Here is a 15,439-nt window from a genome sequence, read left to right as displayed (position 1 = left end):
TTATTCCAACCAAAGACACATTGCATTCAAAAGCTAAGAGAAAATTTCCATAATAATAGAAGTTGAGCATCTCACTTTTGATATGTTACAAAACTCATAAATGCATTCATCCTGTCAAATGCTCAGTTGAACAACATTCATAACGTTTCTTTACATCACAAAATATCCTCTTTTGGACTTGATTTTCTGCTTCATAAGTCGTCAGCCTTGGACATAATAGAAAGCCTACTTGGTCTGAATTGAAACGTTTCTCTTCTTCTTGTTGGTGTTTTGTTTCGACGGGATGACTTTAAGGTTCTATTTACCAACACCTTTTCTGTAGATAATATTTGAGTACTTGTTCCACCCGAAGAAGAGTTGGTATTTGATTCTGCTGCGCCTATCTCTTCTTGACTTTTCTTTTCTGCTTGAATATTCTTATGAAGCCTACATCTTTAATGTGCCAGCCCATCAGTCTACTTCTTATGTAGGTTCAGCAACATTTTCTCCTTGAGTCATTCTTCCTGTTTTGGATTGTGATTGGGTAGTAATCCCTGTTCAAACCATGAATCAATACTGGCAGAGGATGTCAGCAATGAAAGAAAACGGTGATGCATATCATGGTGGCGTTAACAATAGGTCAATGACTCCTGAAAACAGACGATACGGATGTACAACTGCCTTAGGAATGTCAATACATCCTTTCCCAGAAAAAAGAAGACAGAGAGATAGTAGTACTCACCAGGACATAGCGAAGACGAAGGTGAGGCAGAAGCAAAAAGTAAGACAGCTGGTGCTACACAAAACAAAATAATGGGTAACCAGCAACAACAAAATCACTTTAATTAAAAAGGAAAATACCTTCTTCAGGGAGGTCGCTACTATTTGGGCCATTATTGCTGCTAGGAGCCAGTGCTACTGATGCTGGGGCAGGTGAAGCAGTACCTTGCTTAGCACTACCTCCCACAACCTTTGCCGCCACCTTTCCAGTACCTGCTGCTACCTTTCTAATATTCGTAGGTACATGGACAGGAGTAGTTTCCTTCATAACTTTAACCTGCATCAATCATTTAAATCAAATAACTTACATTCAATAGTAGCCTAGGATGAGCCTGAACTAACCAGTACCACACAACACCTTCAATCAGGAAAAAAAATAACTAAATTGGCACACCTATCTGCCCCAAACCTCTTAGACTTACATTATCTTGAGCAATAAAATAGTACAATCGTCATTCATCAGTTACTTTCCAGATCCACCCACTACCGCATAGCCTTCGCCTTTGCTTTTAGAACACCTATTAACTGTGGTGGAAGTGCCTGCATTATGCCTTTGAAATCCCCCATCAGAAGTGATGTCCAAGCCAGCATGCTGCGAACTCGTAATACGACCATTCTGACTGGCCTCTAATTGTTGGGGAACAACAGGATGAGTCCTGGGAATTCCTAAAGGTACACCTTGAAGATTCAAATCATTAGCAATAGAAATTTTCAAACACATTACACACCTGAGAGCTTTGTTCAGCATATCATTGTAATACTGGAATTTCATATTACACGAAGGACATCCAGTCCAGAAGGTTGGTCGGTCTTGTCCTGGTTGGGCCTGTTCCATCCTCTCCGTATCCACTTCAACGTCTTCTGGATCCAAAAACTCTTCTATTTTATCAGAAGTGATGTCCAAAACCAGCACTGCAACCAAGTAGTGCATGGGCTCCAACATCAAGTCCTTTGGACAATGCTTCACTTTGGATCATTGAAGACATTAAGAGACCCACTTTCCCTTGACTTCTTTCGAGTGACCACATATTCATCATCATCCAAAACTCCACTACAATGAGGGCAACGCCTATGAACAATTTCTGTTGTAAAAACACAACTTTCTTCTCCCTTTTCAATAATTTCGTCCTCATCGCTGCCGGTTTCAAGATAGAACCTCAAAAGCTTCTTTTGAGTTGGCATGTGCTTCTCCATGGCCTTGCGTTTTCCTCGGTCTAAAAACACAGTCTGTCCCTAATGGGTAATATTGCTTCCCATCTCATCCTGTGCGACCACAATGATTCTATTGGCCTCTTCCTAGTCACAATCCATCCTTAATATGACAAAATGAATCCCCTGTGGCCTGTATCTCATCAACGATTTGTGCGAAATTAGAAAGGAAACCTTTTCACTTCAACTAATAATCAAATCCGAAAAAGAAATAGCAATAAAAAGTAACAACAAAAAAATCCATTAAGGAAGTAAATAAACATCCAAGACTCCAAATGATGAACTGAAACCCCAAATGTGGAAGAATTTCATTTGGGGAGTGTGGAGTGCCTTTTAAGGGGAGGGGTGTGTTAAAGTTGACACATTTGGGATTTCAATGACAATTTCGTTTACAATGCTTATCACATAAAGTGGTTTTCATATCAATCGCTTAACTATAAGTTTCCTGCATTGAGTCAGTTTTCTAAACAACATATGGGGAAAAATTACTCTTGCTAGATACCCATTACCAAAAAAAAAAAAAAAAAAAAAAAAAAAAAAAGAAAACAAACATAAAAAAATGAAGGGGATATAGAGAGAGAGAGAGAGAAAGATAAGAAAGACAACACATGGCAATTCAAATTTAGGAAGTATGGAAAAAGACAATGCAATTACAGACAAACAGGAAAAAGAAGAATCAATAATATTGCGGATATACATTCTGTGGTTCATAGTTCTTCAGCCCAATCTGAAGTTCAATTGTTTCCACAAATTTTCAATTTTTTTCCCTTTAAAGCAGTCACAATTTGGGTGATACATTCTCTCAATACAACACTCTGAAGCTAACTGAAAAGGTAGAAAAGAAAACATTCAATGACATCAATCATTTGGGATAGAACTCAATATAATCAACACAATATATTCAACACCAAGAATATAAATCAACTTACGCTAGTGCTTGGGATAAAATACAATATATTCAATACCAATGATCTGAAGAAGACTATAAATCAACTTACACAAATAATAAAAGTGATGTTTCGTCAGAAATTTTAATGGAAATCTCAGCAAAATAAATTTTGGATTGCAAGCTCCCAACCCCTGGTTAAATCACATAAAGCTTAAAGCTTATAAGATCAGTGAGTCCTAGGTGTGGTAGGACTCGACAATTTCTTCACTATTAAAGGGTGTGGCAAACAACAGTACCTCCTGGAATCATGGGGATTCCCAGAAGACCAGACTGTGCTGAAAGTTGAAACGAATTCAATCTCCGTGCTTTTTGAATGAAACAATTAACTTATTTTTATGCCCATAAACGTTCCAAACTTATTAGTCATTAACCATATAATGCATACACAGAGATTCCCAATCTCACTTTAAAATTATATAATTTAACCTATAGCTCAATAAGGAAGGAAAACCATTCCAACGAATAAAAGAAAATGTGATAAAAGAATGATACCTCTTTAGAGAATGTTTTGGTTGAACACTTGAACCACAACAAAATGGCATAACGGCAGGATATGAGTGATGAGTCCCTCTATTTTTGACATCAAAACACTAAAGAAAAAAAAGAATAGCACTGATCAGAATATCGCCAAAATGACGTGTGCTAATCAAAGTATATTCTAAACTCCACAGATCAACCACTTCTCTTCATGTATTTTCCCTCTTTGTATTCATGTAGAAAAGTATATCAGACACAAATTGCAGGATGAGGATAAGAGCACATAAGAGCTATATTTAAAAGAAAAAATACCAAAAAAACAAACCAAACAAAAATTATCTAAGTTTAGTTCTATAGAGCGGTCAATAATTAGTGAAATTGAGTTAAAAAAAATCCCCCTAGTAAGCGTTATGAACTTAGAGTCTCATGCGGCCATTAATAAGTGCGATACGCTTACAAACACAAATCATCTGAAAGTCGCATGCCCACCTATGGACAAAATAAAGGGCATATTGAACTTGCACCAATATCTTGAACTTGAGAAACTGCCTTGAAAAGAAAACACAATTTAGGGCAGCATGTAAGGGCAGAAGTTTTGATGTAGAACGAAATGTGTGACACATCTTTAAAATCTTTAAAACCCAGTGCTTATCCTGGATGCCCTTGTTGATTCAAGTGGTGCTGAGGTTGAAGGGGTGTTGAGATTGTGATTATTTGCAGACACTTAGAACAATAAAAAATCTGAAAGCAGTATCCTTTAAAAGGTAGAAGACACAATTAAGTAAATTAGAAACACAAACCACAAAGGCAAACTTAAATAACCTAAACTTATGTGTATTTAGCCTGACGCTGAAAGACGGTAACGCGCATACCCGTAGGATGTGTGAACGTGGGGAGAGTTTGTCTATGGGATGCTGAAAATTAAAAACAGTAATAAACACAAATAAATTTCAAATTTCAAATTTCAAATTAATGGTTGGAAAGAATGTAGGAGGAAGAACTAAATACCAACAAAATTAAAACTTAAAAGAGAACAGTAACACGGAATAATGACATCGATAAAATTAACGCAATGGCAAAGCAAACGTGGGTGTTCTAGGTAGTAAATCAACCAACGTGTGAAACACTGCGAAACGGTAAAAAAAAAATAAGAACAAATAGAATCATGTAACATATATAATCATGTAAAATGGAAACGAATCACGTAACGGTTTGATGATCTAGGAGAAAATAAATTAGGAAAAATATAAGGAAAAGTGAAATTAGAAACTAAGAAATTAAAAAACCAGAGAGAGAAATTAACAAGTTACTTCTTTCAATCTTTAGCATAAGAAACAGAAAGCAAGCTAATGAGATGCCAATGGCAGCAAGAACAACATGGCATGAAATGTAACGTGTGGGCTTAGAAAGAAAACCACTGCGGTAGATGCGCTCTGCCAGACCTTCAGTTGTGCGAACGCTCCTTCCTGATACAGATTAACAACTTAATTAGTCACCCATCCGGAGTACCTTGAGATGTTCAGAAATGAGACCAAAATAAAAGATGTAAATAGTGGTTTTCATAAGGGACAGAAAATAACTCTGACAATTGACAGGTGATGAGTAGCTATGTAGTGCGAGAGAATGGAGAAGAGTGAGGCAAGAATGAAACACCTAGTTCACTCTTTTTTGAGGTACCAAGCTTTGTCATATCAAGGCAAAATGGGAAAGATCAATGTAAGTATGTGGAACAATCTTTTATAGGAACAGACACCTTAGGCAGTTGTTCGGTTTGTCTATTTCGTGAAGATTACTGTCAGATGGATTTTCTCAGTGGAAAATGAAAAGGAAATAAAAATGGGGTAAATGTACAATTGAAAGGAGCGCACCTGTTTATGAAGAAGGATTGCCTACAAATTGGAAACAAAGAATAACAAATTAGGAATTCAGTGAATTAGAATTTGATTAAGAAACTTTAAGAAAAAATATATCATCAAACTAACTTCATCCATTGCGGTTGCAAAATATTAAACGTTGGTAACAATTCGTAAGAAAAAAAAATGAGGGAGAGAGGATACGATTACGAAGATGGAGAAATCATCGAGGGATTGAAGGACGTCTTTTTTTTTTCTTCTATGACCAGCCGGAGATAGAAAGATCTGAAAGAGGGGTGATTGGTCATTGAAGGAGATTCGATTTTTTTTGGGAGAGAATAGCGAAGACGAACAGTTATTTGGGGAAACAGGCGAAACGATGTGACTGTTTCGGGAGAGTTTTTCAGTTTGGGAATAGGTAAACTTACTAAAATGTCCTTTCTATGAAGAGCAGAAAGAAAGAAAATAGTTGTCAAATGACAAACATATCCTTCAACTTAAAACTGTCCGAGTTTTTTTTGGGTGAAACTTTTGGGTAGCTTTTTAAATTAAAAGATTGGGTTAAAATCAAAAATACAACTAATAAATGACGGCGGCTAGTTTTCCCATTATATATAAGATATATAAAATAATGAATACTATCCAGAAAAATTGAGAAAACTGACAAAACCAAGTAAATGCTTCTATTTGGGAGCAAGAGGATACCCTAGATGTTAGGACTGAGATTAATTATTTGATGTAGCAACATCTGATCAAAACTCCATCAAATAAAGCAGCACTTGCATGTTGTCATGCTAAGCGGTTTTTTGAACTAATCGGTAGCGATATGCGATTAATAGGTTAATCGGTGACTAATTGGCGATTTAATTGGTTATATTGGATATATATATTTGACACTTTCAAAATATATAATAATATAATCATACGAGATATTTCTAAGTAGTTGTTTGAGATGCAACAAAAAATATCAAATTCTCATAATCATATCTAATCAATTCAATTTTAGAGTACTACGCCAAACACAACAATTATGTTAAACTAGCAATAATGCACGTGCTCCACACATGGTGAAAAAAAACAAAATCTTATAGAATCGTACGTGACGATTGTCTTTTATCTTGGAAGAGTATACTACTAAGAGAGGTAAACTAAGGTTAGACAATTAAGCAAAACTGAAGGGGCAATACATTGTACTTGGCATACAGAGTGCAACGCGTTAACTGTTTACATCAAATTAATGAAATGAATAATCTACTACTGGCATTAAACTGCATACTTTTGCATATGTGTGGATGGTTGGCCCACACATTGTAGAAAATTGTCCTTTGAATGATCAAACCGTAAACCTGCTCCCACATAAATATTTCCTTGCTTGGTACTTTGAAGCAATAGTGCATCACATAAGTTTCAAACAACCTGTATAATGGCTACTGCAAGGAAGGTGTATATTTGTTAAGCAACAAAAACAACTAAAAAAGAATATCCATAGGTGGAACCAACATTTAGTTATCTTCTTTTACTTTGTAATGATGAACAAAAAAAGTTATGTATAAAAATTCTATAATAGACCATATTGACTCCTACGCAAATGAGTTACATAGTCTGATCATTGAAACCTGAAATGGTATGAAGAATTGGACGATGCTTACCAACAAAAAAATTCTTAACGTGAAACATAGTAACACACCTAGTTGTCCTTGGTTGCAGTTAGCGATGGAGGATGCCACTTCACTACTAAAAAAAGGGCTTTTTATGACAATTTTTAGCTGTCATGAAATACATATCATGACATTTTCTAATTGAAAACTAGCCGGCATTACTAAGGGTGTCATTAAAAGTCAACCAAAACCGTCATTAAATTTATGACGGTTCATAGAAAGACGTCTTAAAAAGTCCCCCCATTATGACATATTAGTCTTTAAAACGTCATAATAGGTAAATTTTATTATGACACCTCATATGTAACCGTCATTAATTATAGTTATAGTTAGAACCGTCAAGAAATTAACAATATTTTCTAACAGTTCACGTTAGAACCATCATGAAATGCCAATTGACTACTATGAAACCGTCATGAAATGTCCATTGACTACTGTGGAACCGTCATGAAATGCCTATCAACAACTGTGGAACCGTCATTTTATGGAAAAAAAATACGTCAACAAATAGTTTACAATGTGACAGTTCTTCTACAACCGTCATCTATTTATTTTTATTATTATTTTTTTATATATATTATTATTATATTTTTCCAGTTATATATATATTATATTTTTCCTGTAATTCAATTATATTCCTAACCGGTAAACTTATTTCACCAATAAAACAGCTATAAAATTTTCAAAAATAAAATCAGAACATCCATAGTAACTTCAACCCATATATTTTCAAAGCATTCGAAAATACTTATTCCTTACATCAATTTATCATTTATCCAACATCACTGAAAAATGCTAGATACATTTATTTGATAGCACATTCAACCAAACTAAAAATCATTCTAATCAACTCCATAATCAATAAATTAAGTATTATCCATCGATTGATCGAACGTTGTCAAATCTAAGAAACAAATAAAGTAAAGAAACATTATTAGTAAATTTGCTACCAAAAGCTCAAGCCACTGACCAAAAGCAGCCTATTTTATATAGGCATGAGGATAACAATGCAATGGGAGCTAGTTCTCACAACGGAAGAAAAAATAAATGAAAATACCTACAATGCAAATGGGCTGTGGTTCAAGATATACACTACTACATTTAAAGTCATCCCATACCTCAAAGCAACAAACAAAATAAAAACAAAATATTATTATGGCAATACATACACATACATTTGGCTTGGCAAGATAAATCGTTCGATAAAGTCAATAAATTCCATACAAATTTCAATAAGCTCAGCAGTGGTATAGGTGATAGTGTTGGCAAGCTCCATTAGCTACACAAGTACATCAAGTCAACAAAGAATTTAGTATATATGATATACGTTTACAAGAAAGAATTACATAGATATTTTAGAATATATTAACAAGAAAGACTAGCTAACCTTTGTCTTAATTGATTGACTAGGATCCATCATAAAATGTCTCATGAACCGCAAGATATAATATCCACACTCGTATCCTCCTGGTTGAATTGGGCACTACACGAAAACATAAACAAATTGTCAAAACACATTCAATACACCAAGTAATTCTTTCACATTCAAGTACTGTATATTTACCTTGACATAGTCCCATTCTGGTTCCACTCTTTTTCCTTCACTTAATGTTAATGTTTTCATCCCACTAAAAAAATGAACTTTATAATTAACTTACAAGTTGTTTGCATATATGACATACAAAATAAAAATAAGATTAATCAACTCACGTGTTCACCATGCATCTTAGCTTTATATTAGGGACACCTCCAGTTGAATCAAGAAAATATACTTTTTTTTGCACTTACGTCAATAATTACCAAAACTCAATGAATCCTATACAACCATATATAAGAGTTAAGAAAGTACAAAAAATAAAAATAAAATGAGAATGCATATATGTTAAAGAACATGACCAACAAGCATACCCCGAATTGTACGGAAGAAAAATAACTTGATCTCCTTGTCTTGCCATTAATCTATTTGAAACCAGATGATTCATCTCTTTTTTGTCTGAATATAAGTTGAAATCGCCGGGATAATAGAATCCAAACCTCTGTCAAGAACTTTCGTATTTCTCATACAAATATCTAAAAGAAAAGCATACTACCATTAGTACGACATGTACGCATAAATTAAACAACTCATCTCTTAAAAAAAAATTCCAAGATTCCACTCACTTGATATATACTACAATGCAATTGGCATTCAGCATTTTCTTATGACAAATATCCATTATTTCATCTTTTGCAATATAAAACTGCAGTTCATGCTCAAAAATCCTCGTGTCCATTTCACTTATATGATTTCCCTTCATTATATTGCCGACCAAAACTACAAATTCTTCAAATATAATTTCATCATGCTCATCACATTCAACCTCATTTTTCCTTTAAAATAAAATAAATAGACAATGAATAATAAATACAAATAGGTGCTAATTCATGTAGCTAAGCAAACCTTCTGACCGATGCCTTATGTTCTATCCCTTCATCCCTAATCAAACTAGAGTAGCCTAGGTCTGCTTTCGAAGTGACAATTTGATCCAGTCAAATATGTGAAGACTCAGTAGATTCAAACCTAAATGAGTTTTAAACCATGTATATAAATCTATGAAATGTAATTCAAAAGAAATACCTGGTCCAAGAATCTTGAATCAAGAAAGTGCACCAAGGATATGGACAACAGTTGCTCCAAAGAAACCTGGTCCAAGAATCTTGAAAAGAAGTTCGCTGCCACTTGTACTATTTGTCGCCAAGGTATAACAGGTACTCATGCAATATTAGAATGGGTTTTACCTTTTTGTTGGACTCCATGCCACCATTTCATTATGCTTAGCAATAATCCAATCTATTACGCATAACAGTCGAGACTATTTATACCGCATAAAAATTAACAAATGTGTATAAAATTGAAACATACAAACATGCCCAAAAGTGAATAAATTAAGTTAAACCCTAATCATCATTTGATAGAGAGCAGCAAGGCGATTTTTAGAGATGTTCAAACGAGGGCATGGTGGTTCTGCCAGAAACAAGTTCCACATGTCACTAGGTCTTCCAGTGGCTGCTACGATTAAATGCATGTGCTGATAACACTGGAGCCAAGAACCTATACATTATCTCCGTGAAGGGTATCAAAGGAAGGTTGAATAGGCTCCCTTCAGCTTGTGTTGGTGACATGGTGATGGTGACAGTGAAGAAAGGTAAGCCTGATCTCTGGAAAAAAGGTGATGCCTGTTGTAGTTGTTCGCCAGAGGAAGCTGTGGAGGCAAAATGATGGTGTCTTCATGTCTCCGTGAAGGGTATCAAAGGAAGGCCGAACAGGCTCCCTTAAGCTTGTGTTGGTGACATGGTGATGGCGACAGTGAAGAAAGGTAAACTTGATCTCTGGAAAAAGGTGATGCCAGTTGTAGTTGTTCGCTAGAGGAAGCCGTGGAGGCAAAATGATGGTGTCTTCATGTACTTTGAAGATAATGTTGGAATCATAGTGAACTCGAAAGGTGAAATGAAAGGATCTGCTATCACTGGTCCTACTGGTAAGGAGTGTGCTGACTTGTGGCCCAGGATTGCTAGTGCTGCAAATTAGTATATGTCCCATAACACACCCTTCACCTTTATATTATTAATGAGCATAACTCAATTTCAATGGAATTCTACCATAAGGATGTTCTTTACCAAAATAAAATTCTCCAAGGCTCAACTTCAATTCATTGATTAACAGAGCAAAATCTTACCAGATAACACAAGACTTGAGTTCAATGGTTAGAGCAGCAAACACAAGCTAAGGAATCCAAAGTTATCGAACCGCCGTTCATTTCACATACCATTTACTGAAGTGAAAAGTTGTGGGTATCCGGCCTAAATTGAATCCCTACCCAACCTTAAACAAGAACAACACTCAGGGCACTTATTTAAACAATAGTACTTGTGTGACTCACAAATATTTGTTTGTAGGATGTCATTTAAGAGGTAAACCACTTGTGCACTCTAACACTCACCCATTAACACACCTAGGTGGGACCTTAACATGTCCAAACAAAGTACAGTCCTTACTTCAATTCAATGGTTTAGAGCACCTTAAACCATATTACCATCAGAACATCACCAATATTAAAAGTCATTTTAAAATAGAGATAAAAAGGCACATGTAAAATGGATAGTAAAACATACGAGAGGCTCCCAATACTCTAATAGAAGTTGACCCATTAATCTGCAAGAACAAGGGATTGTCTTCCTTTTCAATGCACAAACTTGATAACAGTTCTAAATTGTAATACAACTATGTGATTCAATGAACTTCATTCAATAATCAAGAACAACGGCCAAATAAAGAAATAACTAATTAGCTCACACAGATAAATAAACATGAACAAGGACTAACTTCAATCAATTCTGATCTTGTTTAATAACAAACACACAAAGAACCAAAACATGGACATGGATAATATGCTTACATAGATAAATAAACATGAACAAGGACCAACTTCATTCAATTCTGATCTTGTTTAAATAAAAAAGACACAATGAATCAAAACATGGACATGGCTAATATGCTCACACAGATAACTCAACATGAAAGTAGGCCAACAAATAGGACACCCAACAAAGGACAAGTGTTGGTAAACTGTAGGTATTGGTCAATAGATATATTGTGGAGAGAGAGAGAACAATTAAACAATGAGATCAATAGTTTCAAAATGCAATGCCCAGTAATGAGATTCATATATTGAAAACTCAATGCATAGATAATTGGAAAGTAGACTTGTTGCATACAGATTGTTTCTTTTGAAAATATGATTAACATGGCTAATTTCAGTCTGTTTAGTGAAGATGGTCCTAAATCAATCTTACAAAGGACATCAATTGGTAATGAGACAGGCCGAAAATACTAAAAAGATACCAATTCAATCTACAAAAACTGAAACACCCAAAACAGAAACAAGCAAAGTGAACTAAATATAGTCAAATTACTGAGAAAGAGAAATTGCGGGTGCGATTAGAAATATTTCAATTTCTATCCTAAGTAAAACTCATATAACCCCACTTTTAATAACCTTAAATTTTCAAAACCCTAACAACCTAATCAGATAATGTAATTGAAATCGAAAAATAATGATATTAAATAGAGAGATCAGAGGTCAAAACCTGGTTGTTTCACCACTCCTTTACAATCCACCGATAAATATTCTTCAACGTTGGGGCTGCCGGTGATAGTATCGCCATGCCCTTTTAGTGATATCATCTTTTTTTGATTTCTCACACTCTTCACGTGTGTAAACTAACCTTCGGTATTAGATAGGGATTCAAGGTTTTGGTTATTTGGGAAGTTTGGTTATTGAGTTACCTAAACAAAAGAAGTTTGGTTATTAAGAATTGGGTATACTATGACTGACCCGAGACTTAACCCAATTATTCTTATTCACGGTTCACTCGACCAGTCAGTTATAGGGGTTCATTTTTAATTGATCCCAAATGGTTAGACAATTAATTAAACACCGGCCATGCTGGAAGGAAAAAGTTAGACAATTTTTTACTTGACGTTTGTGAAAATGAACTCATAAATTAGACACCAAACTTGATATATTGATAAAAAAATGTCAAAGATATTTATGACGGCTAGCCTATAACAGTCAACATTAATATCATTAACATCATGCGTCATAAAGTGAACGGTAAGTATACAATTGTTAGTCACTAACTTGACACATTGATAAAAAACGTCACATATATTTATGATGCCTGACCTATAACCATCAACATTTGACATCAAGCGTCATAAAATTAATGGTGAGACAGAAATAATGACGGGTTATATGGAAGTCGTCAAGGTAGAAAAAAAATAGCCATCATAAAAAGCCCTTTTTTTAGTAGTGCTTGCACTACCTGATAGTTTCATGTTTGTAGTCACTGGTTATGAGCCCCAGCATTGTGAGAGTTGTTGAGTCCCCATTGTTCATGATGCCCTTAGCTACTTTAATTTGTTTGCATAGTGATCCAATATGTACCTTCCCTTACTACCATTAGCTAGAGTGACACCCACAGCAAGTCCAAAATTCCCTAATAATAAGGCTCAAGTGCTTGACATTGGTATTTGCTCCTTGGAAGTTATTGAAATATTTGTCGAAGCGGAACACCATGCAAAACCATTGCCAAAGCTCCCGTGTTATAGAATTGCCCCAAAAGTAGTGATGTACAGGCAGAACCACCAAAACCATTTAGTGTTGGAAAAATAAAGTGGAGTTAACAAAAACTAAATAGAAAAGGTTTCTGACATAGTAAACACCCTGTGCCATAGTAAACTGCAAATTTAATGGAACGGAAGTGATATTTATTAAACAATAGCAAAAATGATATAAAATAAGCCATAAGGATTAAAGCAATTGAAAAGTTGAATGCCTAGAGATGGAGCAAACAAAGCAGTAGTACATTGGCTACAAAATGAAGTGGTTCTAAAAGCCGAAATAAGAATTAACAACATTTAACACCTCAAACATTGTAAGCTACAAGTAGCTACAACTCTAAATTGAAGGCACCTAAAAGCTTTTAACTCAATTATGAACAAATGAACAAATGTTATGTTGAGAAATCAACTTTTATGGCTCAATACACCAATGTATATAGGAAGCAAATGTATATATAAACATTAAATGTTCAACAATATTTTTGAATATGCATTACTACAATGTTTACTTATAGAATCTTTGCTAAAAAAATATGTACAATGACAAAAAAATAGATCTACTTCATTTAATTGAAAAAAGAAAAAGCGAACCCCTAGAGTCGTTAACATTGGTTACTTGAAGTCTATGGACTACTTGCATTACTACCTAAAAGAGATAAACTTTCGCATATATTAGTTAACCAAGGGGTTCCAAGAAACTCCATTTAGTGATAATAAGAATGGGTTACTTCTTTGTGAGCATACATGAGAACATGTAAATGTTAGTTCGCACAAGTTCATTTATAATATGAGCTAAAATTTGCTATTGTGACCTGTCCAATAGGTTTCAACAAATGCGACAATGCAATAGTCTCTATGTTTCAAAGCACTGAACCAAATATTGAGAACACAGCTAAAAGGATTCAAGGTCTCGAAGAGAAAGCCTAAAGAGAGCCTAAACTTTAGTGGCAAACTTTCTTGGTTTAAAATGGAGCTCCAAAGTGTATTCAAAAGATCAATATGAAGAGTTGTATATTTGTCAGAGTTCAAATTGAAGAAATAGTAGCCTAGAACCTAATTGACACCCTATGGTCAAATAATCTTAAAGCCACTAAAAGGAGGGGAATCCAAAATCAAGGCCAAGAACTAACAATAAAACCAACACTCGTTTAGAACGAAAAACGTTGATCAATCATTCTCCCATTCAAAGTATGCCCAAAAAATTACTAACGATAAAAGTATATGCCAACGAAGGCTACCTATCAATGCAATCAAATTAAATATGATCTTCAAAAAACAAAACTATAACAACACCATTGCATTGTTTTTGAACGTCGCCAAAGATGAGATATGCCAAACAAGAAAATCTACATTCTACAACACTCAAATAATGGTATTGCACCTAAATAAGAAACCAACAATTATAGAATTCATATACAACTTAAAAAGGCTTAACTAATATGTTTATCTAAGATATGTGCATTTTTGGGTTGTCATCTCCTAAAAGGAAAATGATTAGGACAAAGTCACCTATATGCTTTTAATATCAGACTTTTTTTTTTTTTATCAAAAAATCTAATCAAATTAATACATCAGGAAATCAATTTTTTGTGCAACGACATTTGCCGGTCAATGTACAAATAATATAATTCTAAAATTGATATAGTGATATTATAGTAACAATGCATAAACCCCTCTTACCTATTGCCTGTTCAACTCCTATGATCGTGGATGCATAGAAGAATTACTTCATGCCTGCAGAGATTAGATTTTCTTCACTGTAAAGTTAAAATGGTAAATGCAATACTAAGAAAAAGAATTATTATTTTACTTATAAATTTAAATTTCATGAGACAATGTTATATATAAAGTATGACTGCAGGAAATACCAGAAGGTTCTTATCACAAAAAAAAACTAAACGGAAAAATGATAGGAATCAATTTGTTCATAGATGAAGGGGAAGGCATTAATTTGAATAGAAATTTAAAAGTTCAAAAATGTTAATTCATCAAAAAATCTGTGAATAGTAGAGTGGAGGCGTGTCTTCGATCTCTGTGAAATTTAAAGAGATTTCATGTTCAGTTGGTGCTTAACATACTGTTTCCACTTCTAACCCAAAATTAACACAAAGCGTATTGGTATTACGATGTTCACCACATTTTTCTTACTAACAAATTCAACCACGATTCACATATCTAGGAAAGTGGAATTCATAACACAATCACTTCCGAACAATTAAGACTAATTCCAATTCACTAAAACGAAGGTTAAATGCTAATCAAATTAATTATACATTCAAATCCTATAGCTTAGCCGCTTCCCACAACTGTGTTTAACGCCTCTCAAATATATAGCCAGATTTTATAACTTGGAAGCTATTATTACCGGTTA

The 15,439-nt window shown here is 34.4% G+C and overlaps 1 protein-coding gene and 1 pseudogene across 13 annotated transcripts; one reads left to right on the top strand and one right to left on the bottom strand.

The window, feature by feature from the left end:
• LOC147510215 (uncharacterized) lies at positions 1-5,670 on the bottom strand. 13 transcript variants are annotated; one of them, XM_086602240.1, is made up of 9 exons: positions 5,263-5,664; positions 4,705-4,860; positions 3,410-3,507; positions 2,666-2,793; positions 1,488-2,101; positions 1,182-1,386; positions 841-1,036; positions 722-775; positions 1-629 (listed from the first exon to the last, which is right to left on the bottom strand). In XM_086602240.1, the coding sequence occupies exons 7-9, from the start codon at positions 1,025-1,027 to the stop codon at positions 598-600; spliced, it is 273 nt and encodes a 90-aa protein (XP_086458366.1). In that variant the 5' UTR covers positions 1,028-1,036; positions 1,182-1,386; positions 1,488-2,101; positions 2,666-2,793; positions 3,410-3,507; positions 4,705-4,860; positions 5,263-5,664; the 3' UTR covers positions 1-597. The 13 variants fall into 13 exon arrangements, 12 of the variants coding, with proteins under 12 accessions (XP_086458366.1, XP_086458365.1, XP_086458364.1 ...); XR_015218766.1 differs by having other exon boundaries at positions 722-769; positions 1,118-2,101; positions 5,263-5,669; XM_086602239.1 differs by having other exon boundaries at positions 1,169-2,101; positions 5,263-5,667.
• A 4,214-nt stretch (positions 5,671-9,884) lies between these two features.
• LOC147510214 (large ribosomal subunit protein uL14-like) lies at positions 9,885-10,473 on the top strand (annotated as a pseudogene).
• The last annotated feature ends 4,966 nt before the right edge of the window (positions 10,474-15,439 follow it).

The sequence above is a fragment of the Coptis chinensis genome, chromosome 3, assembly GCF_015680905.1.
Source record: "Coptis chinensis isolate HL-2020 chromosome 3, ASM1568090v1, whole genome shotgun sequence".
Lineage (NCBI taxonomy): Eukaryota > Viridiplantae > Streptophyta > Magnoliopsida > Ranunculales > Ranunculaceae > Coptis > Coptis chinensis.
Note: the sequence above shows the minus strand (reverse complement) of the source record. Positions and strands in the feature narration are given on the sequence as shown.